General features: G+C 58.0%; 1 protein-coding gene across 4 annotated transcripts; it reads right to left on the bottom strand.

The window, feature by feature from the left end:
* Positions 1–1420: 1420 nt before the first annotated feature.
* NPDC1 (neural proliferation, differentiation and control 1) lies at positions 1421–24094 on the bottom strand. 4 transcript variants are annotated; one of them, XM_014880976.2, is made up of 9 exons: positions 23898–24094; positions 10845–10988; positions 5908–6015; positions 5618–5791; positions 5435–5501; positions 4430–4514; positions 4200–4279; positions 4004–4100; positions 1421–3071 (listed from the first exon to the last, which is right to left on the bottom strand). In XM_014880976.2, exons 1-9 carry the CDS (start codon positions 23992–23994, stop codon positions 2994–2996), a joined length of 930 nt encoding a protein of 309 aa, XP_014736462.2. In that variant the 5' UTR covers positions 23995–24094; the 3' UTR covers positions 1421–2993. The 4 variants fall into 4 exon arrangements, with proteins under 4 accessions (XP_014736462.2, XP_088033542.1, XP_088033540.1 ...); XM_088177416.1 differs by having other exon boundaries at positions 10845–10985; positions 23898–24072; XM_088177414.1 differs by having other exon boundaries at positions 4200–4514; positions 23898–24072.
* Positions 24095–25354: the final 1260 nt, after the last annotated feature.

Below are 25354 nucleotides of genomic sequence, written 5' to 3'. Positions count from 1 at the left end.
GGCTGGCTGAGATGGCAGCAGGCTGGAGAGGGCTTGAGCGAGAGAGATTTACATCTGCTCATCCTCCCTTTGCTAAGTGTGCTGGTGTGGCACTGATGCTTGGGATTTTAAGAGAGTGGATGAGCATGGGTGATGTTTTATTCACGGTCAGGACACTCTTTTCTGTGGCAGGTGATGGAAAGGCCAGTGGGGCTGTGCTGGATACTCCTGAGTTGCCCATGGAAGGAGGGCTGCAGTCCTGCACGCGGTGGGTCAGGGTGATGGGGCCACTCCAGGATCATTTAAGGAGGACTGGACAGGGGTCTCATCTCCAGAAATCCCATGTCTGGAGGAACACCAATCTGCTCCTTGTCAGCACAGCTTGTTGGGCTGCAGCTGGCCTGGGAGGACAGTATGGAGTCAGTACTTCCAAACCTGGCCCAGGGGAAGATCACAGAGGGTATTTTGGTCCAGTTCTGTCCCCTTATTACAAAGGCTGTAATGTGTAACCTACAGCAGCACAGTGCCTGAACACACAAGTGGGCTCACCCTATTGTGTTACTGCTGGGAGAAATGAGGTGGGGGCTGAAGGCCTTGGATGTCTGCAGCACACGTGTCCTGTCCTTGGACAAATGACTCTTCCATGCTTGGTGTGTAATAGGGGCAGGGATTCCCAGGGGACGCAGGGCTCCAGTGGCAACCGTGCCCGGAGCGAGGGAGTTTTCCCTGGCAGAACATTCAAGTTTTACTATAAGCTAGAGCTTCCCAAAATGTCTGGATGTGCTCCAAGGGAGATTGCTGTGTTGTGGGAGCAAAGGGAGGACAAATTTGGGGACCTCGGCAGAGAGGAGTGTGTTCGAGGCTGGGTTTCCCCAGGACTGAGCCCTGGGGGCATCTCGGGTTATTTGGGGTGTGCATCGCCCAGGGGTGCAGCTGGAGACCCCCATGACAGAAGCATCCTGGGTGGGTGCTTTGGCGGTGAGTCAGCACCCACCTCGGGCTGCCGAAACCAGGAGAGATGGTATCAGCCTGATGGGAGGGCTGGCGTGATCAAAGGAGCTCGGCTGCACACAATGCAGGGACTCGATAGCCCTTATCTGTCATCCCCGAGGTGCGAAGGGCCCTGGGGGCGAGGGGCGGAGGGGAGAGAGTTCTGGGTGCTGCAGGGCTAGGTGCGGGGGCTCCCACCCGACCTCTCGCCGGAGAAACCTCTCCTGGCAAATACTGGGAGACAAGAAAATTACCCCCGGTTCTTTATGTGCCTGGGAAAACCCTTGGGAAAGGTTTGGACGCTCCTCCAGCAGCAGAAGCAGGATGGTTGCTCACTGTTCCCTAGAGAAGGTTTGGGGACCCACAGCGTCCTCCCTCCTTGTCCCCTTGTCCAACCCCACTGTCGAGAGGAGCCCCCCCCAAGCCGCGGGCCCCACACCACACACTCGCATGGGTCTCAAACATGGTTGTTTAATAAAATCTCCTTTTAAAAGAACTACAATTCATACAACAACGACGAGAGGTGTGGGGAGAGTGGCAGCAGCCCAGGGGAGGGGGAGCACAGGACATGGGGACAGAATCTGTGCCATGGTGGCCTCCGTCAGCCACCCTGCCAGGGACAGGGATGGTCCCACGCCACCACCACTCACCAGCACATCCCTGCCACTGCTGCCTGCCCTGCCCATGCCTGCCCGAGTGTGCAATGGCTCCTGTGAGAACAACAGGTCACCTGTGGCAGTGACAGTCCACAACAGGGTCTGGACATGAAGCCACACCTGTGCAAAGTAACCCAAACCCCAAATCCTGTTCTGGACCTTCCACTGGAGGGGTTCATGGCCTATGCACCTGGGAGAGTTTGAGGAGCAGCACTGGGCTCCAAGCAAAAACATGTTGGTGACAGCTGGTGAGGCTGGACACAGGCAACAAAGAGGTGCAGGGAGTGTCTGAGGCCTGAGAGGTGCCCGGGATGGAGCAGTGGAGACTGTCGCCTGCTACAGAGGGATGCTCAGAGAACACACAATGCCAGGCTCCACAGGGATGCTGCCAGGGCATGGGCTCTGTGGGGTTTGAAGCAGCACAGCAAAGCCCCCATGCCTTGGCTACCCCTCTCAGCCATCCCAGCTCTCTCCAGTCCTGTTCCTTCCTCCCCCACAGCCACATAGGCTTAAAAACAAAACCTTGAACACTTTTTCTGAGCTTTTACCTCACTGAGGCCTCTGGTAAGAGAGAGCCTATCCTCTGCCAGCACAGACTGATGTGGGCTCCCAGGCCACAGTGGCACTGGGACTGTCCATGTCTCAGGGGACCTGAAGCCCAGCACGCCTAAAGGGGTCAGAGCATAGGGCAGCATCTGAATGAGCATCCTGGGGAGTGATGCCAATGCCTGCTTAAGCTGCTCCTGCTCCTGCCATTGGCTCCTAGAGCACTATCCTGCTGCCAGGAGCTGCCCAGGCTGGGATGGAGGAGGCAGAATGGGCACTGAAGCCCTTAGTGATGCCACCTCCTCCAGGAAAAGGCTCCATCCCTGGCAGAGGGGCTCTGGGCAGGCTGGCAGCCCTGATGCCAGGCATGAGCATGCCCAGCCCTCCTGGCCCTCTCCTACTTTCTGGCCCTCTCTCTGGCTCCTTCCCAGCTGCTGTGTATCAGCCTAGCTGCAACCGGGGCAGCAGCCCCCTCCTCAAAGCCAACCACAGAGGGACAGTGCCGCAGTCCCCCCTCACCCCCCAATTTTTGTGTCAAGGCAGCTGCCCCCTGCGCCTGCGAGAGCTGTGAGCGAAGGGCAATGCAGGGACGCGATCACAGCAGCAAAGAGGACAAGGAGGCTGGAAACGGGGGCGATCCCCCCCCCATAGCTGTTAGTGGGTGTTTATTGGGCAGGCGTTGAACAGTCTGGCAGCGCGGGGTCAGGTCCAGGTCCCTCGGCCCAGCTGTGGGTGCCCCTCCAGCACGGCCACCCCGCCGGGCACAGCCGCGGGCACAGCGGGCACAGTCTGTAGCAAGCTCGGGAACAGGAGATGGGATGGTTACTGGTGCGACTTGGGGTTGGAGGGGTGTAAGGAAGAGTCGTCAAACAGCGGGTTTCTCACTTCCATCTCTCCGGTCTGCCGTGGTGGAGGGAGAGGGATGAGGGAAGAAAAAGGCGGGAGGTCAGAAAACAGCTGGGATTCAGCTGTCTTATCCCAAGGGGTTTGGATCTGAGCCCCAGCCCGACAGGGAGGAGAGAGAAGGGGAGGGGGGTGACCTAGGGGGCTGCGATGGATGACCAACACCAGGACTCCCATCACTCTGTAAAGGTGGTGCCTCCTTGGCAGGAGGGGATGGGGTGGGATAAAACCCAAGGACTTGGGTGGAATGGGACCCCAGGGCAGCAGTCCTAGCCTGGCTGGCAGGAATAGAGTTCCTTGCTCAGACTGGGGACCCCAGGATGGGTCCCCCAGCACGGCTGGCAGGAATGGGGTGGTCTGCCCAGACTGCCTGCCTGCCATCAAGTGCCCTTTAATGGGCCTGTAAAGACCCACTGATGACCCTCGATCTGGGCCCTGATGGCTGCGCTCTGCAGCTATTACCATGTAAAAGGCTCCTCTTGTCCCTTTGTACTCTTTGTACCCAGGGCTGTTAAGAGCTGCCCTTCCCCAAAGTCCCCTGCTAGCCAGGAACATCCTCTCTGCCTGTGAATGGTCACAGGTCTTCGCTCCAGGCGTTGGGACGGCACAAGGACGAGCCTCCCTAGCCCCGGTGCCCAGGAGTGGTGCCCATGTCCCTGTCACCACAGGGATAGTGGGTCAGGTGTGCCAAGGGCTGCTCTAGTTCTCTGCTCCCAGGGAAAAGCCTTGTACCAGGACATGCACTCCTGCCCACTGGAGAACTTCAGTGGGAGCTGACCAGGGACATGGGTGGAGCAGAGGGGTTGGACCACCTCAAGGGTTGATGAAGAACACGTGGAGAAGGCTCCTCACACAGAAGTGCACATCCCAGGCACATGTTGGACACCCCCACATGCACAGGAACCCCTGGCCCTCCTGCACCCACATACCGGAGCCAGCCCAGGGCACTCATACACGGTGAAGTCTCCATCCTCATTCTCCTCATCAGATGATGCCGAGTCTGGCAGCTTGGGCTCCTCTTTATGCCTGGGGGGAAGAAGATGTAGAAAGGAGGTGAAGCCCAATGGGATGATTAGGAAGATGAATGGCAGGATACAACACGCTGTCTGCTTCCAGGCTGCTTACTTTTCCAGGGAGAGCATCTGCTGCTTTTGGTGCTGGTAGTGGTACATTTGGGCACTCTGAGCCAGCGTCTTGTCCCCGGGCTGTGGAGAGAGCAGGAACAGCTGTGGAGATTGGGCTTTGGAGGGCCCCAGCCTGGCTGGTGGGGGGCCTCCACCATGTGGGAATCCCTCCAGCAGAGCACTGGGGCCCGAGTGCCAAACATCCCACAGAGAGGGACACGGGCACCTTACCGAGATCTTGTCATAGGGCAGGGGGCTGGCTACTCGCTGGGCTGAGTAGTCTGCTTTCTGTGCCAGCCTGACCTCCTTCTGCAGCCTGCCGGGAAGGGGAATTGGAATCAAGGAATCACTAAGGTTGGAAAAGCTTTCTAAGATCAAGTCTAACCATTAACACAGCACCGCCAAAGTCCACAACTAAACCATGTCCCCAGGTACCACATCCGCATGTTTTCTGAACACTATTAGGGATGGTGACTCCACCACCTCCCTGGGCAGCCCTTTCCAATTCCTGACCACACTTTACGTGAATCTTCCCTAATATCCAACCTAAACTTCTCCTGAGACAGCTTGAGGCCTTTTCCTCTCATCCTGTCCCTTGTTCCCCAGGAGCAGAGCCCAACCCTCCCCTGGCTGTCCTCTCCTGTCAGGGAGTTGTGGAGAGCACAAAGGTCCCCCCTTGAGCCTCCTTTTCTCCAGGCTGAGCCCCTTTCTCACTCCCTCAGCTGCTCTTCATAAGACTTGTGCTCCAGACCCTTCCCCAGCTCCATTCCCTTCTCTGGACATGCTCCTGCCCCTCAATGTCTTTCCTGCCATGAGGGGTCAAAAACTGAACCTAGGATTTGAGGTGCCTCACCGGTGCCCAGTGTGGAGTACAATGACTTCTCTAGTCTACCCTAGAGAACTGACCCTTGGAGGGCCAGCCCTGTTCCCTGTGATGGCACCATGACAGGCACAGTCACCTCCATCCCGTAGGGCCTGGGCACAAGGCACCAGCGTGCTGGCAGTGTCAGGACCCAGCGCCACAGTAACGCCGACACCAGGTGCCACCTGCTCCCAGGAGCCTGCATCTGGCATGGGGTGTCTCACTACTGTCCTCCTGCCCTGGCCAGCTGATGCCACAACATGGGGAGACTGGCATTGTCACTCTTCCAGTCCCTCATGCCTGGGAAGCATGGGAATACTGGTGGTGTCCCTGGGCACAGGGACAGCGAGGCACCGTCAGCAGCCCCAGCTCACCTGCACCAGCAGATGGCTGCCACGATCAGTGCTGAGATCCCGGCCACTGTGCACATCACGATCAGCCCTGCAGAGGTGGAGAGGACAGCAAGGGACAGCAGGTGAGCTGGCAGCATGGTGACACCAGGCCATGTTTCCCCGGTGAGGGTGTGAAACCCCTTCCTCTGAGTCCCAGGGTCTCACCAAGCACTATGTTGTCATTTGCAGGGATGGGGGACGCCTCCACTGGGTACTTCTGGACTGTGGCAGTGGTGGGGAGGGTGGTGGCTGCCATAGTGCCAGTGGGACCCTGCTGCAGATGCCCCCCTCTCAGCCCACTGGCCACACGCTGTCTGCTGACGTTGGGCACCAGGGTGGCTGTGGAAGAAGACACAGTGCTGAGCATAGCTCCAGAGGGGCAAACTTGCCTGGGGTGCAGGGTCTGGCTGTCATGGGGTCCCTGGCACCGCTGGGAGCAGGGAGTGAGCACTTACTCCTGGGTCTGCCATCCTGTAGCGGGTGGTGGCGAGGAGCCTCCTGCTTGGCCAGCACATCTGCGAGAAAATCAATTTCTGCCTCCAAGCTGGGAACGGAGGAGCGTCCTACGGGAGAATGGCTGTGAGATGGGCACTGTGGGGTGCAGCCGTGTGCCCACCCCCAGGGTCAGACCAGTACCCCCGAGAAGGGGCTCCTGTCCCAGCTCCAGCAAACACAGGTGGTGTTCAGTCTGAGGCTCCTCAGACACAGCTCTCCGAAAGCTGGGCCCCAGGACCCGTGTGTATCCTTGCTGCTTTCGGTGGAATTTTCACCCCACAAACGCAGGAGGATCAGGAGCAACAGCATCTGCCCTTGTGGGAGAGGCAGCAGGTCCTGCAGATTCTGTGAGAGGGCAGGGTGCCAGCACCCGTGTGCAGGACTGGTGTGCAGGACCTGCCCTGTGTCCCTGTCCTGGGGTCACACAGCAGTCCCGAGTAAGGAGGGATGGGAGCAGTCCCGATGAGGAGGACAGATACTCCTCAGCTGCCCTGCTGCCTCAGGGGTAGCTTCAGCACAGTGAGTTGCAGTCAGGGGACATCTGAACACTGGTGTTCACCTCAAATTGTCCTTTATGGCCCAGGGTGGCTGGACCCACCTCAGAATAGTGCTCAGCTCGGCTGTTCAGCAGACCATGGGAGCCCTTGCTCCAGTAGAGGGCTTGGTTCCTGCCCAGTGCCTGGTGGGATGCAGTTCCTTTGGGGAGGGGCAGGGGTGCCCTATGCAGCAAGGGATGTACCCCCAGTGGCTGGCCCCAGCAGCAACTTACAGGTGGCTGTCCAAGCCCATGCCCCAGCACAGTGCTCACAAGGGACATTTACCTCTTAGAGGGCTCCTGCAGCATTAGGCACAGGCAGGACTCCCACTCTGGCCTGGAGTTGCCCACCCACGAGGTTACAGCATTGCAGCAAGAGTGGAGTTGCTCTTCTCAGGCTCATCAAACAGAGTCCAGTTCTGACACTCACCACTGCTTTTAACAGGATTAAACTCAACTTCAAGGGCAGTAGATATCCCTGTCCCAATCTCAATCCCCACCCTATCCCTGCTTCCTTTGCCCATATTCAGACTGTCCCCTCAGGGAAGCCCTGGGGGCTAAATCCAGACACACAAAGGCAAGGTGGTACTGGCAGCTTGATTCTCAGATAATTCAAGGTTATAACAAGGTTACATCTCCTCTGGAATCTGTCCTCATATCCAGTGTTTGGAAATAAACCCTGATTCCCTCTGGAGCTGTGTACAAAGGCCATCTTGCTGCCCCATGACTCAGAGCCACATGAGCGAAAAAAACAATTTAAAAGGGGGACACTCTTGCTTTAAAGAAAAGCACCAAGAGTCACTGTCCTCACATGTGCTGCCCCTGTGCTGGTGTTGGATGTGATGTGGCTGGAAAAAAGAAAAAAAAAAAAAAAGTTGAATAACTTTTAAGCAGCTGCCAGGTCCTCAGAGTCTCCCATCCTGTGGGAGTGTGTGAAGTGGCACATGGGAAACTGAGGCAGCAGTTTGGGGTCCCAGCATTGCTGCAGTGCCTGGGCTGTGCCACTTACCTGCACTAACCAGGTTTATCATCAAATTCTCTTCTAGTGGTTAAAAGCTGCCCACCTCCCATTCTGTGTGGCAGCTAAACCGCCCCCAATGATGCTACAGTTGCCACCACACATTTGAGGGCAGTGAGGGCTGGGTCCTGCCAGGCATTGTGGGTGTGTGAGATGCTGGCCCTGAGCTGCTCCAGGGAACAGGGGGCTGGAGTGAGCCCCAGCTCCTGTCTGATTGCCCCAGGAGCGGGAGCAGAGATGCTGGAGAGGAACACGGTCCAGGCAGGGCATGGACACATACAGGACATGCACAGGGGCACTCAAGGGTGCAGGCAGGGCTTGTGCAGGGTGTGGGTGCCCCCTCATGGTAGCTGCCACCACTGCTGCAGCAGGATGGCATGGCCAGGCTGACATACAGTCCCCCTAAGCCCCTCTGGTCTGGCCCTGGCCTTTCCTCAGAGCTTCCACCTCCTCAGTGCTCAACTCTGGGACACACACCTCCCCTGGCAGTTTGGGGAAACAGGGACCAAGGAGGGACATATGTGGCTTCTGCCCTGGACTGAGGAAACCTCTGACTGACAGAGTCCACAGGAGGGCACAAATTCCTACACATCCACTAATTTCTACAGTCCTGCCCCAGGATGGCTGATTTCCTCATTGGTGCTGGCAGCACAGCAAGCAAGGAAGGAGGAACCCCCATATCTCTGAGCTGAGGCCCCTTTTCTCAAAGTGCTTCCTGCAGCCCAGTGGGGCTCCATGCTGGTCAAGCAGAAGCAGGGATGAGACCCACTATCTCAAAAGCACATCACTCAAAGCCATCACAGCACAGACACATGCAGCACCATGGTGCATGCAGGATTTTGGGGGGCCCAGAGCTCTGTGCAAGACAGCAGCAGCCAGGTGCAGCCAGGCAGCTGTGGGATGCACGGTACCCAGATTCCATGCAGCCCATCTCACGTCTGCGCTGATGCTGTGCCAGGTATGCTGAGACCCCTATACATAATGGCAGGAACATACCACTCACATGCATCGCCCTCCTGAGACCCCAAAAGGTGCTTTTTACCCCAAAAAGCTGCTCTCAGGAGAGGATCCCTGGCTCCTGCCAGGAACTGTGGGGATGGCACAGTGGCAGGATCCCAGGATCGGAATCACCAGCAGTCACAAGTGGCTCAAGGATGTGTAATCCTTTAAAGGGGCTGCCTAGGTAGCAAAAAGGCTGCATGGGTATCCCCTTCAAAAGCTTAGGCATCATTGGGCTATGGCAGCCCCCTGTTTGCCTTGCATCTCCCCTTAAATGCAGTTATCAAAGCCCCTCTTCATCCTCACAGCCTTCTCTGGTGCTGCTACCAGACGAAGGTACAGGCAGAATGAGAAAGCCCCCATGGAAAAATAAATGGTGCCTGCCTCCCTGACAAGAGGAGCTGGGCATCCTCAGGATGCTAAAACAGAGAATTTGGGAGGGGATCCCCCTTTTTTTATTTACCACAGTCCCCACACTTTTGCTGCCACAATCTAGTGGCATTGCTTGGGACAACAGGATGGGACTGGGAGAGACCTTGGTGTCACCATCCTCCCGTGGTAGGTCCTTAGAGGATGGTACCATGGTCCTGCATCTCGCTGGGTGAGGATGCAACTGTGGCCACATCCTTCAGAAAGGAGCTGCGTTGCTATGGAGACGCTAGCGCATGTGCAGCCCTTGTGAGAGGGGAATTTGCTCTCAAGACTTCACATTAAAAAATAAACTATAAACAACTGCTAAAGCCATTCAGTGCCAGTGGATGAAGAGCCCATGGCAGCGTGCTGACTGCTGTCAAACGCCAAGTCTAGACCCTATCCCTGTGCCATCCCCTCTCATCCTCCCCAGCCATCCCTCTCATTTCAGCCAAAGGACCTTGCTTTGGGGCTCTCCCCTCTGATTTACAGGGTAATTCTCCTGCAAGGAAAGGCACTGAAGGCATGCTGGGCTCTGACATCCTCCACGTGCCCACCTGGGCTGAGCCATGGATGAAGGATATCTCCAACTGTACCCCGACAAGACCCTGAACATGCTCAAGAACACAAAGCAATCCCCCAAAACCCAAAACTCCATACCTGCATGGAGCTCAGATGCAGGGGGAGCTGCCTCCCTGGTTCAATGATCAGTGCTTGTCCATCCTGCCTGGCATAGGACAAGCCACCCTGCATGTTTTCAGAAGCTCCCCAGGAGCTGGGAACCCTTTAGCAGGAGACTTTTAGGAGCAGTGGGAGTGAAGAGCAGGTGGAGAAGGGTGGGCTAGGGGAGATGCCAATCTGTTCTGCACTCCAGAGTACCTTGCATCCAGGTGGTCCCCGGCAGAACCCGCCAGGAGCAGCCTGAGGGCGTGGCCGATCTTGGCCTCTTCCCCAGCCACAGAGGCCACTCCACTTTGTAACAATAAATAATTGTGTGGAGCCATAATTACGGTCTTAACTCATCTGTGAGATAAACCCGTGATAAGGGGGCACAGAAACAGCTCAGCCATAGCTTTCCAAGCTGCATGAAGAGTTGACTGTCACACTAAAAAAATGCCTGTGACTGGCCCCCGGCACTATCTTTGCAGCTGAACCAGGGGCACAGCTGTCAAAGCTGCACTGGGAGCACTCTTCAAGTATTCCAGCAGCAGTGGGATGGGTGAACATCAGGGGCTGCCACAGCCCCTCAGATCCCTCAGGGATGGAGCCAGGAATAACACCCAGTGAAGCCCTCAGTGCCCTGGTGTGCAGCCAGGAAGTGGTCCTGCCCATCATAACTGACTCCAGCCTGCCCAGCATGGATGCTGGGCATCACCCAAGGAGGAAACAACAGTCCTGAACCGCAGTCAAACATCTCAAACCAAAAGGAATCAAGCACTGAAACCCCAAACATCGGCACCAGCTCAGCCCTGGGATGGGTGAGGCCACGGACACCTGTTTCAGTCACCAACAGAATCAGCATAAGTCTGTGTGCTGAAAGTGGCTCCCCTGCTCCTGCAAAGCCCGAACCCTGGAACAGCCAGGCAGACCCTGGAGATGCCCAGAAGCTGCCTGTCCTACTCCTGTCCTTGGAGGTCCTGGGCTCCTCACGGTGCTGACAGAGCTACACACAGTCGTCAAAGGAGGATGCACGTAGAGCAGGATGCACACAGAGCAGGATGGGCTTCCAGCCCAAAACCACACTCCCAGCTGGGGTGAGAGGGAGAAGAGCTGTGTCCCCACAGAAATACAGCTGCCATGGAGAGAAGGAAGAGGACGGGCTACTGCTGGGGTGGGGGGCTGCCCTGAGGCACAGAACCTCCCAGAGCTGCAGAGGTGCAGGGTAGGTGTGCAGGTAGGTGTGCAGGCAGAGGCTGGAGGGTGGGTGCACCTACCATTGGGTGAGAGCTGCTTCTGGACACAGCGCCCGCGGTCATCCTCCTGGAACGGGGGCAGGCAGGGCCCGCAGGCACCCGACCCTGGTGGGCAGAACTCTCGGCGCTGTAGGGCACAATCCAGGCTCCGGGGACACGATGCTGCTGTGGGGACAGGACAAAACATCTCAGCAAGAGGAGAGGGGTCAAACATGCTCCCAGGTCTGTTGATGGCCTCTTGGAATGGGACCCAGCTGCCCCGGGCTGCCCATGGCTGCTCCTGCTGCAGTTCTTGCCTATCGACAGGCTCCATCACAGCTGCCCCTCGGCACCCTCTGCCTCCACAAAGCCATCACCAGCCGGAATGAGCCAAGAGCCTAATGACCAAGGAGTGGGACTCGATAATCTTCATGGGTCTCTTCCAACTTGAGGTAGCCTCTCACTCCATGACCTGCACAAGGCAGTATGCAGTGATGAGCATGCAGTGCCCATATTCCCCCAAGGGTCCCTAGCCCCAGGGTGACACCATCACGTGGGACACCCTGTGGGAGTGCTGCAGGACACTCTGAGCCCTGCAGAGCTGGCAGTGACCAGGATCTCCTGCCCCTACCTGCCCTGCATGGGGATACGAAATCCAACCAGCACAGACAGATGCTTGTGTGGCGACTGTCAAACCAGAAGTCCCAAACCAACTCCCCCGAAGCCTCAGTGAGGTGACAATGCTGGTACCAGCACTTAGGCTCCCATCCCTTTGGCATTCTCTGGAGAAAGCAGTGGGAGCAAGCCCTCCCTGGCACTGAACTGCACCCCAAACCTTGCTTGCAGTTTCGTGGGGCATCTCATGTTCATGTCAGCCCCAGGGAGTCTCCACTCCCTGGGTACAGGCATGAGTCTCCCAAGCTCCAGCCTCACCAACCCACTGTGCCATGGCAGTGTCATCATGGCTGGGTCTTCATGCCAGGAGGTGGACCTCCCTGGGGGACACAGGGTCCTACACAAAGCTGAGTCCTGGACCAGGTGATAGTGACAAACCATGTGCAGAGCTGGAGACAGAAACTGTGACAGGAGCGGCCAGCACTTAGGTACATCCTAAGGCAGGGGGCTGTTGGGGACACACTGGGGTCCTGGCTTTGATGGTGACACTGCTGGTCCTGTCGCAGTACAAGTGTCTTTCCCTCACAAGCTGGTGGCAGTGTGGAACAGGTGCCCCTCAGTGTACCTGCCACTCAGGCTGGGCACAAGAGCTGGATGGGGCCACAACTGGATGGGGTTGCACAGCTGGATGGGGGTGTGGTGCACAGCTGCACTACTCTGCCCCTCGCCTTGCCGTGCATGGCCACGCCCGCAGCGTTCCCGAAGGCGCAGTGGGCAGGGAGCAGGACTGTGGGGCTGCACTGGGGAGCAGGGCCAGGCTGGCAAATGAGTCACAGCAGGAGCCGGCTCCCAGCTCCGGCCCACGCACCCCGAGCAGTCCCTGGCAGCCCTCGCCGCCCACACCGGCACCAGCAGCGCACTGGCACCTGCCCGTCCCTGTGCGCCCGTGCCTGGGCACGGCAACACCGGGGACAGCCCCGCTGCACCCCACAACTGTGGGGCTGTCCTGAGCATCCCCAGCCCTGCAGCACACCAGGGCTGAGGGGGCAGCACCCTGAACACAGTTGAGAGTCTTAAACAGGATGGAACGGCCAGGACACGAATCATGATGGTTCTGTTCCCCCAGCAAGGGCGCAGGAAAGATGTCACCCCAAAGCCACACAAGCGGGATATGCGACACCCTGACTTTGTGTGGCCGTATTTCACCATCAAACTGCTCCCTGGAGGGTGCAGCTGCTACTAAGAATCCCCAGCCTCTGCCCAGGCAACTCCCCACTGTGCCTCATGAGGAAGTCACCACTTTCCCCACCTCGACTGGCACTGACAAGGGCGCAGGTACAGAAGCCTAGAAGGGGGTGCGCCCAGGGTGGGGGAAGGTGCCCACTGTGCCCATGGGACCTGGGTTTTTTGCTGGACTATTTGTTCCCCAGGGATGGTGTGGGGCTTGGCCACATGGCTGAGGGGCAATTAGTGCTTAACGGGCAAATAATCAGATGTCTAAGCACAGAAATTGGACTTGGCTCCTGGCTTCACTTCCCCAGGGTTACTCTCAAGGCCGCTCTGTTTAAAAATCGAGGCAGGAGGAGGCTGTGGCACTGTGCAGCCTCAGGCTGGGGACACACCACAGCCCCGAGGGGCACTGGGGAACACACCTGTAGGGGCCCCTGTCTGTGCCATAGGGTCATGGAAACACTTCCTCCCAAAACAGGTGCTGCCAAAAGCTGATCACTGGTGCAGGAGGTCACCCCATTGTGGGTCACCCCACTGCGCCAGACATCGATAAGACCCTCAGAGCCACCTTGTGAGGAGAGACGGGGGTGGAGCCCCAAGCCACAGTCGAGCAACTGGGTAAATAAAGCCCAGGCTGGATCCCAGTGAAGGCTGTTATCTCTGTTTGAGGAACGAGCCGTGCTTGCCCAGCTGTCATTGGCTGCAATTCAGAGCTCTCCATGTGTCACCAGCCAGTGACTTGTGAGCTGGTATCACTGCATGGGCTCCCTGTGGACTGAGTGGGCCCACACAGGCTTTGACGCTCTCTGAGCCCACCTCAAATCCCAGCAGTGAGAGTCCTGGTGGGAGTGGGCTAGGTGATGGAGACTGAGCACTCTATGTGCCAGCACCCAGGCACCACATGGGCACCACCAACCCTGACCACTGCCACCCTGGGGGGCTGTCAAACTACACTGCCCCAATGCTGCCCCAGCCTTGTACACTCACACATTCCTGGGGGCTGGTGCCACCTGTCCAGTGCTCAAGCAGGCAGGTGGTGGGTTCCCCAACACTCTGGCCATGGGTCTCCTCTTCTGAACACTCACCCCAAGGTGGGGTACTAGGGCTGGCATGGCATGTGGGTCCAAATTCCACTCAGCTGTGGCCATGTCACCACCATGCCACTCACCTGTTACCAGTGCCAGCATGCCTGCTGCAGCTCCCAGTCTTGCCTATGCACCTGCAGGGCTGCTGTTGAATCTGGGAATTTTGGGATCCTCCCACCCCAACCACACCCCCTGCTTGGCACCAGTGCAGACCAGCATGGCCTGGCCACAGGTGGGATGGGCATAGGGACCCAAGCTGAGGTCTAGCTGGGGTCCTGTGAGGACCCTAACCCTGCACGGCCTCGCCAGTAGAACAGTACAGATTAAAGCAATGAAAGATATGGCATGTGTGGCTAGCACCAGATACAGCACAGCCAGGATGCTGCTGTCCAGACATGCAAGGGGTGTTCGGAGGAGGGGGATGCTCCAATTGCTGTCATTGCCCTGCCATGGTGCTCAAGTCCTGTGCAGGTGGGCAGGGAGCCCAGAACAGCACAACTGGGGTAACCCCTTAAACCGAGCTCAGGCCTGGGCCGAGCTGCCGGTGCTGAGGAGCCGAGTGGCTCCCAGCAGGCAGGACCCCAGCCTAAGGCCAGCAGGGGCATGGGACACAGCAGCTGACACAGACAGACAGCAGGTGGGCATGAACTGGGGACACATGTAAGCAGGAATAGACCTGTGTCCAGGAGGAAACACAGTCATGTGAGCAGCAAGGCCTCTGGACGTGTTATCCACAGGGAAAAGCTGAGCTCAAAGCTCCATCCCCAAGGACTCACACTGGGGAGAGTTGTGCCGGGCACCCAGGGTGGTACTCAAGAGTGCTTGTGACAGGGGGTGCCCAGACAGGGCATAGGGCCACTGGCAGTCACAGACTGGGTAAGGCAGCTCTTCCACAGTCATGCCAAAACATACAGGTGAAAAAGAAATAAAAATAAACCCGAGGAGGCCAGTGTGGCCAGGGAGGCACGGACTGCCCCTGCTGCGTCACTGCTGCAGATAGAGAGATAAAGGTGTACATAAGAGGATAATTAATTAGCGCTGAGCACTGGTGCGAATGTTTAAGGTCTCGGCAACGCCAACACCCAGCCTCCCTCTCAGCTGCGAGCCCAGGCCAACAGTGTGAGCTGGCAGAGCCCACTGGGCATGGGCTGAGCCCACTGGGCACTGGCTGCACAGCCATGTGGGCACAGAGCAGCCTGCCCAGGACCACCAGGTCTGGCCCCTCTACAGCAGCAGGACACGGCCCTTGGTGGGACATGGGCACTTAGCATGGGGGGATATGGGGGTGTCTGGGGAATAGGGTGCAGGACTCACTCCCACGTTGGGCCCCTGTATGCTGGCTGAGGCTGAGGGAGGACCACAGCAAGGCCATGACAGAGCCCTAGCAGTGGCAGCAGCCCCCACAGGGCCTGCAGAGGTGTGGTCTCTGCCAGCTCCACTCCAAGGTCACTCCTCCTCCTCCTCTTCCTCATCCTCCTCCTCCAGCCAGATAATGTGGGAACTGCTGTGGGCCCTGCCTGCAGCCTGCCCTCCCAGTACTTCTACTGCCAGCAGGCACTGGCCATGGCTCCCTCTCAGCTTTGCAAAGTGGTTCTGGCTCTGAAGGAGCCCTCTGGCAGGCTGGTGGGCAGGCATCAGGCAGGCATGATGCCCCTACCAGACCCCAGCCCCCGAGGTCTTGCTTCCCCCTGTCCAGAGCCTCCCTGGGCAGGGGCAGTGGTGCTGTCCAGCAGCAGGCAGGAGCAGGGGTTGCTGAGACACCACAGCACCTCACCTGCATTGCATCATGTGCAGGGATGTGGCTCCTGAAGTGAGTCAGGGGCAGTGACTGCCAGCAGCTGCAGTAACCATGTCAGGCTGGATGTTGTACACACCAGCCACGGGTGACACACACCAAGCAGAGGTGACACACACCAGCCACAGGTGACACAGAGTGACTTCAGGATGGACACTGCTGGTGGCCACAACCTGGTGGGCTTCCTGACCCAGCTACATCCCTCTGCCATGCTGTCTCTTGCACTAGGAAGCAGGTGGATGGAGAGTGGGCTGAACTCCCGGAGCAATGCCCACTCCTGGACACAGCTGGCACCACTGCTCAGGCAGTCCCTGTGCAAGCTCTGCCACTGCCAGCAGCTGCTCACGTCACTGCTGTGCTCCTGCCCCTGAAAATGCAGCAGTCAAGCCCCCTCCCACACAGAGACAGCGGAGCAGGGCTCTCTGCAGCGCTGACCCCGCAAACCAGGAGTGGGGGACGCTGATCACTGCTGGGGACAGAGCATGTGGCACAGACGTGACCACCAGTCTGGCCCCATGTCCTGCAGCAGCACCGGTGTGTACTAGTCCACCAGTCAGGGAGCAGCTGGAAGCGCTTTGTGCTTCAGCAGATTTGGTCAGGCAGATGCAACCTGCCACCAGCTCCCATCTCTGAGGCCACCAAGGCTTGTATCCTGTCTCACAGCTTCGGCTGGTGGGTGCTGAGGTCTGGCCCAGCCAACAGAGATGATCTCGAGCACAGTTTCTATCATGCCCAAGAAACAGTGCCAGCAGCCTTGTGCCACAGGCTGGGGACAAGGAACACCTGTAGGGAACCCTGGGAGCATTCCCCATGGCTGCACAGCAAACAGCTCACTGCACCCTGCTCCCACCGAGGGGACAGTCCCACTGAGGAGACAGTTCCACAAGACACAGCTCCACCCAGGAACAATGGAAAAAGGCCCCATCAGCACTCCCAGCTCCCACCCCAATCCCCATCCTCACCCTGCTGCTGCTGCTACTGCTGCTGCTTTGGAGCCAGCAGCCCAGAGCCTTGGGCTACAGGCAGCACAGACAGTGTGGTGGGCACCTATGCTGCAGCCCTGAGGCCATCATGATGGGCTTCCAGAGCCTTGTCCTGCTCCATGTTCAAAACCAAGGAGGAAAGGGAGCACCAGGGGCAGCTGAGCCAGGTTCCTGCAGAGGTGGGGAGATACCAAGTCCTCGGCCTCCCCAAACACATTGCCTCCCAACCACCAGTGCTCCCCCAGAGTCCCTGCTCTAGAGGAGACCCCATCTACAAGCACACCAAAATTCCAAGTTGCTTCTGTGATTCCAGGCTGGGGCAGAACCAGGCAATCTCCATCAGGCTAACAGAGCCTTTAAAAAGCCTTTAACTGAGCCAGAAATATCCCTGTTTCTTGCCCTGGCAGTCTGCCTGCTGTCAAATGAAACAGCTGGATTGGCGGGGCTGTAGGAACAGGAGATAGCACCAGGATGGGTGGAAATGGCTCCAGCAAACCACAGCAGAGACTGGGCAGAGCCAGGAGGTAGAAAAGGACATGGGTCTCCTTGTCCGTGGCCAGTGAAGAGGGCATCAAGCCAGCGAGACAACCCTGGTATCCCAGCCTCAACAACCCCAGATGCTGACAGCCCCAGCTCCAGCCCTGCAGAGGCTGCCACGTCCAGGATGTGCACCACTGCATCCCCTCTGTGCCCCTGCTGTGCCAGGGGGTCTCCAGCCACAAGTGGCTTCAGATATTCAGGAAGAGAAGAAATAATAAAGAAAGCAAAAGGCAACCCAGGTGGCACACACTGTTTCCCCAGGCCTGTCTGCCCAAACCTGCTGCCGGCTTTGCTTCACTGCATGTACACCCACCCATACTGGGGACCCCAAGGTGCCACCGATGCCACCTCATCCCAATGCATCTGCCAGCTCTTTGCAGCCCGAACCACCCACTTTGAGTCTTGTTTATCAGGTTTTGCTCAAGTAAATACCAACGAACTTTGCACATGCCGTGAGCCTGCTGGGGCTGGGGTTGGGCTCTTTAATTCCTTTCTTATTGAGCAGGTTTTGCACCACGTCACAAGTGAAGCAGCTGTTGGCCAGGGCTATGGTGTAAAGCAAGCACCATCGAGGTGCTCCTCACACCTCCTCACACCCCTGAGGTGCTCTGGAACACTCCAATGAGCAGCACAGCACTGTGCTGGTATCGCAGGGGATGAGCAGCCTCGGCACCACAGACCCACCTGAAGCACTGAGCAGTCTGGAGGGAAGGGACGGGCTCCAGCTCTCTCCTCTGGGCATTCCTGGGCACTGACCCAGGAGGAGGACACCCCACAGGTACACACTTGTCCAGTGAGCTGTGGCAGAGCCACAACCTTGGGGAGCTCTCTCTGTGTGATGGCAGGGAGGTAGGAGAGGGCAGCCCACCCCACAGCTCAGCACCCAAGGAGCTGCCAGGCCAGGGGCCACCACAGCTCAGTCATCTGAAAGCAGAAACAGGTTCCCACGCACTCTCACTACTGAGCTGGAAACACCCTTCTGGAGCAGCAGCACCGATGCGCCCACCAGGGCTAAGATGCTCTTTAGTAAAGCCAGTGTCATCCCACACCACCACCAGAGATATCCTTCAGCCTTTGGGCAAGAGGCATCAGCATAATTTTGCTGATGACTTCATCAGCTCAGAGGTGGCGATTCTGTTCAAGGTGGGCGATTCTGTCTGTCTGTCCAGCTCCCTTTGTCTAGCCACTGCCTGGCACCAGCCCTGGTGCTCCCACCAGCTCATTAGCCTGAAACAGGTGCCTGGGGACATAGCTCCTCACAGGTGCTAGAGCAACAGGGGCCAACCTTTATGGCTGTTGGAACAGCTATTAGAAGAACAGCCTTTGAAACAAGGGCTGTCAGGGGAACTCTGAGGGGGGCACCCTCCATGCTGGTGGACATGCAAGAGCAGAGGCAGGCACAAACACAGGGGCTGCAGCACCCACCCTGCTGCTACGCCCACGCTGATTCAGCCACCACCAGTGAAAAAGACCTGCAGGGCCACTGTGTCCCATGGGGCAGAGCCCAGAAACTGAGAGACGCCATCGACACAGAAACTGGGGGTCCATGGGATGCACAGGTACATCCTAGGGGTACTGGTGCATGCAGCATACCAGAGCTCCTGAAAAAGGGCTGTGGATGGTGCCAAAAGAGCTGGACCCAGAGATTTTGGGGTACATGCTGCATAGGAAGAGCCAGCTCAGGGAAACTTTCTCCTTCCTAGCCAGGAAGCCAGGAATGACAGCTGCAGGATGGGTGATCCTCTCTCCTGATTTAGGGCCCTCTCTCTCTCTGACAGGTGCAGGCTGACGAACTCCCTGAGGCAGAGCAGCTCCTCGCCCATGAGAGAGCTGCAGGTTCCCCAGGAGCACTCCCCTGCTGATCCCCAGCAGAGCCCAAGCAGCAGCCATGGGTGCTATGAGTGCACTGGAGACCTGCACCTTCCACACCTCCTGCCTCCACCTCCACCACAGTCTCCTCTCCATAGGAACGGAATAGGGCCAGGAGCCCAGGGAACCCCTGTATCACGATGAGTCAGGGTCCCTGCCAGCACTCAGCTGACACGTCGCTTCTGATATCACCCACCTACTGCAACGGGTTCCCACTCAAACAGCAAACACCTCTCATAGGCTTTGCCATCCTCTATCTGTGCAAAAGTACCCCAACACGTGTCACAGCGTGCATGGGTTAATACGGGCAGCTGTAGCCCGTGGTGCTCCGGGGCAGGATAAGGCAGGGATGAGGACCGGCTCTGGCAGTGTTTCCTTCCTCCAATTCAAAGCTCACTCCAGGCACTTAATAGCCAGTTTCTTCCTGTTGCAATTCTCGTTAGCTCATGAAGTGGCTAATTACAGGCCTGCAGCTGCCATTTGGAGCAGCAGCAGTGCTGGGTTATCCCCAGGCAGGGGAGGGAGATACCTCAGCACTGGTAGAGGCGTTGGGGCCAGGCTCTGGGGGTCTGGGGCCAGCCAGCCCAGGGAGCCACTACTCCACTCATGGACCAGACCCAGAGCTTTTGGTAGGGACCAAGCACCAGGACACTGTGCCTATGGATTTAATGCAGAGATGCAGCTTCTGTACCCTGTGCTCAAGGACCCAGCACTTTGCACATGCGGAGAGGCCATCCCATCACCCCTCTTGTCCCTGGGCACCAAACCACCCATCCTGTGCACAACATGCCCATCACCACATCGATGCTCTTATCTGCAGCAGCCCCCATTAAATTTTTCATTCCTGTGTGCTATTACCCCTCCTGTCCACAGCATCGCCACACCTCTCCTGTCCCCAGCACACTGTCCATCCTGTGACCCCTTCTGTTTCCCCTGCCCTGCCATACTGTCACTCCCGATACCCCCCATCATCTCTCTAGTCTCCAGCATCCACCACCAACCTCCCCCTCCTCAGTGCCCTGACCACACTGTCCCCCCCTCACGCTGTGTTCTCCCGGAAGCACCCGGCAGGGCTAAGCCGATTACCTCCCTTAATACCCCCATGGCCCAGAAGAGACATTCCAGGCAAACATCGATGCACCTTCCCCTGCACTGCTGGACGACCCGGGCTCCCTGGGGACTGAGGGATCCCTGGGGTGGGGGAGTGGTCTCCAGACCTGCCAGGAAATCTCAGATCCGAAGGACCTGATCCTGCACAGTGCAAGTACCAGAATCCTGGCTCCAGAATGCCAGTCTCCCCACCCTGAGCTCCAGTTCTCCATGCACCGGCACCCTGGTGCTGGGGTGCACGTGGATTTGTGAGTCCCAACAAAGCTACAGCAAAAGTGATGAGGTACTTTCACCTCATCTCTTCCATAAACTCTTCCTTGATCCTGATTCTCCAACTGGAATTATCAGACATCTTTCCACCCATTCCCTCTCCTTAGGCCTGCAGACGGAGCCCTGCCCATGTCCCTGGCATGGGTATCAGCTCCTTGGAGCCCCGTGGGATGTCTGTGCCCCACATCCCAGCTCCTCCACACCTCACCCCCACAAGGGCTCCTTTCCCACAGTGGGAGCCAGCTGAGCACATGTAACCCCAGATAACAAGATGGGGACATTATGTCGAAGAATAAACCACACAGAAAATTAAACTCGGGAGCAGCACCTCAGCTGCTGCGTGGAGAAACACTTGGCCTGCACCAGTGTGGCAGAGGACACCCCATCATGCAACCATGGGAGGCTTGAAGGGATGGGGTGGCTGAATGGGACCACTGCCCATCACCACCACTCCCGGGTGGACCCAGACAACCTTTACTGTGCCTCAAGAAAACACTGGGGCTGCTTCCTCCAGACTGACTCACAGGATGCTGCAGGGCTGAGAGACCACTCCCTGCTCACCCACTGGGCAGAGCCCTGGGGAGTTCGGCAGGGCAGCCAGGCCCCTGCAAGCACCACGGGCACAGCACCAGTCCTGCTGTCTTGCTCCTAAGAGTGGCTTGGAGCTGCCACAGCTTCAGGAGTCAGCATGGGGGTCCCTGGAGCCACTGCACTCACTGTGTCCCAACTCTATCCCCAATGCAGCGATGTACAAGAAGGCAAGGAGGAAAAGCCAAGAGAGGGACAATCCCACCACAGGCTGAGCCTGGGAACTTCCCAGGGGATGCCTCCTGCCTAGCCATGCCCAGCTGGGAACTTAGAGCAGTCCCTGCAGCAGCGCAGAGCAGAGGCAGCCAGTATGAACACCAGCATCTGTACTCCTACCCATGCCCCTTCAAAGCGGCACAAGGAGGAGCAGCAGCGTGGAGCCAGCAGGTCAAACATGGCCAAATGGGTCACTTCAACAGGAAACAACTCAGATTTTGCTGAGCATCTTCTCCAGATGTCTGGGATGTGAAGTGATGGCTGTGGCAGCAGGGTTCAGGATTATTAAAAAATGGGGTTCTAGCCTGTCATCCCATCTGGAAAACATTTTTTTTTTGTCTACAATAACAACAATGATAATAAGAGATGAAATTTGGCAACCTAGTTACTCGAGAAACAGGGAGAAATGCGGCTCTCAGTCGTGTTCCAGGAAATGAAGCCAGAAAACGAAGCAAGGCAGGGCCTCTGCCCAAGGCCTGGTGTGGTGCATAGAGACAAATAGGAGAAAAAAGCCCAGCTGAGGAGCAGCAAGCAAACCTAAACCACCCTACAACACCTCCAAAGCGCTGCTGCCCTTCCTCCAGCTCAGATCAGGCTCATAGCAAGATGAGGATGTTACTGAGCCACGTGCAGCTGCATTCTGAGAGATGGCATCTGCTGCAGGGGCTCTGGGTCGCAGCACCAGCCAAGGAAAGTGAGGAGGAGGAGAAGGAGAAGCCAATCCTCATCTGAAGAAGCTTTGATGGAGCTGCAGAGGCAGGAGGACATAAGTATGGTGGTGCAGGATCTTCTCCCTAGCTTTCTCCTTGCCAGGAGCCAATTTCACCAGCATACTACAGAGCAAGAGCTACTCCTGAGCCCACCACCTCCACCTTGTTGCCATTCCCAGAGAAGGCCAAGCTGGGGCCCATCTGCCCAGGAAAGGCAATTATAAAGTGAGAAAAAACAGCCAATGCTTCCTGTTCCCCACCAGAGGAAGGCGGTGGGGTTGGGACAGAGACTCGTTTACCTGCCCAGCATCCCAGGGATATTTTTTCAGCCATGCCCAGGAGGAACCTACCTGGAGCTCCCCACTGCCACATGCCACACAACCTCAAACTCCTGGCAATGGGATGCTGGTGTTGCAAACAGAGCAAAGACACCATCCCCAGCTTCTCTCAGGGGAAAGAGGTTGAGCTGAAAATCCAAACCTATGGGTGCCAAGAGCATGCAATATCCCAGCACTGGAACATGCTGTTGATGTGGTACCAGGTGCCTCATACTCACCTCACCTCCAGCATCTTTCTAGGGCTGGGAAGGGAGGGGAAGTGGAAATTGTCACCACCTCCCCTGACAGCACTCAGGCATAGCCACCCCAGCAGCCTCTCAAGGGACCCTGCCCAACCAGCACTGCCAGGCCAGATGATCCCACACAAACCCTTTAAATTCAGGAGGAGCAGAGATTACACTGGATCACTGGTGGCTCATCCGAGCTGCCCGGATCTCCTTCCTCCCATCTCAGCCTGTGTCAGCAGTACCTCTGGCTGGGCCACCCCAGCCTTGGCTCGGGGGAAGAGGGGGAGCACAGGACCATCCCCACCTCTGCCTCCAACTCTCTGACATGGAGACACACAGACCTTTTGATCCAATGGGAGATTTAAAAATTATTGCAGCTTCCCGCCGCTCCTGGGAGCACGGCGAGCCCACCCGGGCCCCGGCTGACAGCAGGCTGCCTGCTCGGCGTCCGCCTGCCCGGCGTCGGCCGCGCCGGGAGCCAGAGCAGGGAAACAATATCAGATCCGCAAACAATGCTGGGAGCCAGGAGGCCCTTCCCGGCTCCTGCGCCAGCGAAGCGGAAAGCACCTGCCCGAGACAGGCCGTACCTAGGCAGGGACACGGCAGCTCCTCGGGGCGGGCAGCCACAGCCTTCCCCGCGGGCAGCAACGGAGCTTGGGGCTGGCTGGGGTTTTTGGGCCGTTGTTTGTGCCCATCACAGCCCCGCGCACCCCAGCAGTGGCCACAGAGCAAGGGGACATGGAGCATGTCCAGTGCCAGCCGTCCCAGGAGGGGAAATGCCCTAACCCAGGCCCCGAAACTCAAATCAAACCTGAACGCCCCGAAACAGCCCTTCAGCGGACAGCAGGGCACCCTAGGGCGGTGCTGCACGGGAGGGCGCGAAGGCCACCCATTCCTTCTGCCCCGGCGGAGAGCAGAAATGTCATCGTCACTGGTGCAGCGGGGCGATGCTGCGGCCTCTCCCGGGGCAATGAGGCAGGTGGGCAAACACGGCTTCCTCCAGCGCAGCCCCCGAGGGCTCCCTGGGACGGCTCGATCACTGCAGCACCTTTATTTTTTTCTTTATTTCGGTGTTTTTTGATGTTTTTTAATTTTTTTCCTACCAATAAAGGTGCTTCATGAGGGCCGCTCCCATGATTGTGTGCTCCTTTCCCACTCCAGGATCCACATCTGTAGGTCCCTCCAGCCCCCCCAAACAGCTGCTGGGGACCAGCCCTGCGGCGCTGCCTCCCGCTGCAAGGTCCCGCCTGCAGCAGCGGGCAGGAGAGTGACGGGGAGGCGCTGCCCGTCCCCGGGGAGCCCTGCGGGGTGTGAGAAATCCTCGTGGGACTGCCTCCTACCTTGCTTCCACCCAAGAACACGAACATCCATGGACGCTGATCCCTCATGGGGATGAGGATAATCGCGGAGAAGAGGGGGGCAACTGCACCAGGGTTCGATCATGGGAGGGGACACGAGCATCCGCGGGGGAAGGAAGAGGACACGGACACGGGAGCAGGGGGAACGCGGAGTTACTCACCGGCACGGGCGAAGCGCAGATGGAAGGATCCGAGGGCGGCGAGCAGCAGTAGCAGCGCTCCGCGGCGGGCGGCAGCGCCCCGGGCCGACACCATCATCCACAGACACGGTCACGGGCACGCGCGGGTGCGGGGCCGCGGCGGCTGCGGGCGGCGGGGCGGGGCCGGGGCGGGGCCGGGGCTAGGGCAGGGGCGGGGCTCCGCCGCGGTTGGGCCCCGCCCCCACCCCTGGCCCCGCCCCCTCCGCAGCCCCGCGGCGGGAGTGCTCCGGTATCACCGAGCCGGGGATGCTCCCAGTGCTGCCCCTCAGAGCCCGTTCCAGTGCCTAGGGGGGCTCCAGAGAGCTGGACAGGGGCCTGGAGTGACAGGACAAGGGGAAATGCCTTCCCATTGCCAGAGGGAAGGGTTACATGGGATATTGGGAAGAAATTCTTCCCAATAGAAGAATGTGAGTGAGAGTGGAAAGGCCCAGGTTGCCAGAGAAGCTGTGGCTGCCCCATCCCTGGAAACGCTCAAAGCCAGATTGGACAGGGCTCTGAACAAGTGGCAGGTATCTCTGCCCATGGTGAGGGGGTTGGACTATATGACCTTGAAAGGTTCCTTCCAAGCCAATGCAGTCTGTAATGCTACGTTGGGATCTGGTTATTCCCCCAGTCCCACATGAATGACATACACTGGGAGTGAGGAGCTAGGGAATCTCACCTGTGGGTCGTGTGGCTGCTGTGGTAACGTTCAGGGTGATGGCTGTCGGTGTCTCATCCCTGCCTGCTCTGCAGCTGTGGCACGTGGCTTTGAGTGCAGAGTTTCTCAGACCGCATCTGCAGCTATTGGCTTTGGATAGGGCTGTGCACTGCCCCTCCCTTATCAGTCTGAGCCACGTCCCTGGGTCAGTCCCTTGCAATCCCTTTCTATATCCTGGATGAGTTTCACATCTCTAGGGTTTGCTTTCCAACCCCTATGTCCTCTTCAGAGTACAATTGTCCCATCTGAGTACAGGACAGTGAGTGCTTGGTGGAGATGTGCCTCCATAACCACAAGCCCCAGAGATACCACATGGACGCCCCAGTCATGCCAACAGCCATGTGCAGCACAGATGCCAGGTTGTCCCTGTGCGCTGCAAAGCTCCCAGACTGCCCAAGGTTTTCCCCCATGGAGTCAGAGGATGCTCTGCAAAATCTTGGCTTCCAATCTCTGGCCCCATGCTCTGGGCACAGACCCGAGGCCTTGGCAGGAATACAAATGACATCATGCTGTGTGGGACCTGCTGTCTGGGATCCCGCTGGCCAAATGTGCTGCCTGATTCTCAGTGTGGGGATTCCCATGGCTGTGCCGTGCTGCGTGGCTGGGCTCAGCCCCAGCTGACACGCTCACAGCAGGAGCTCTGTTAGAGCATCAGTGGTGCCCTAGCAGACTGTCAGCCCACTCTAAGCCTGCCCAAGGAATGCTGAGAGCGAGCTGC

The sequence above is a fragment of the Sturnus vulgaris genome, chromosome 22 (genome assembly GCF_052056855.1).
Source record: "Sturnus vulgaris isolate bStuVul1 chromosome 22, bStuVul1.hap1, whole genome shotgun sequence".
Lineage (NCBI taxonomy): Eukaryota > Metazoa > Chordata > Aves > Passeriformes > Sturnidae > Sturnus > Sturnus vulgaris.
This window is presented reverse-complemented; position numbering and strand designations above follow the sequence as displayed.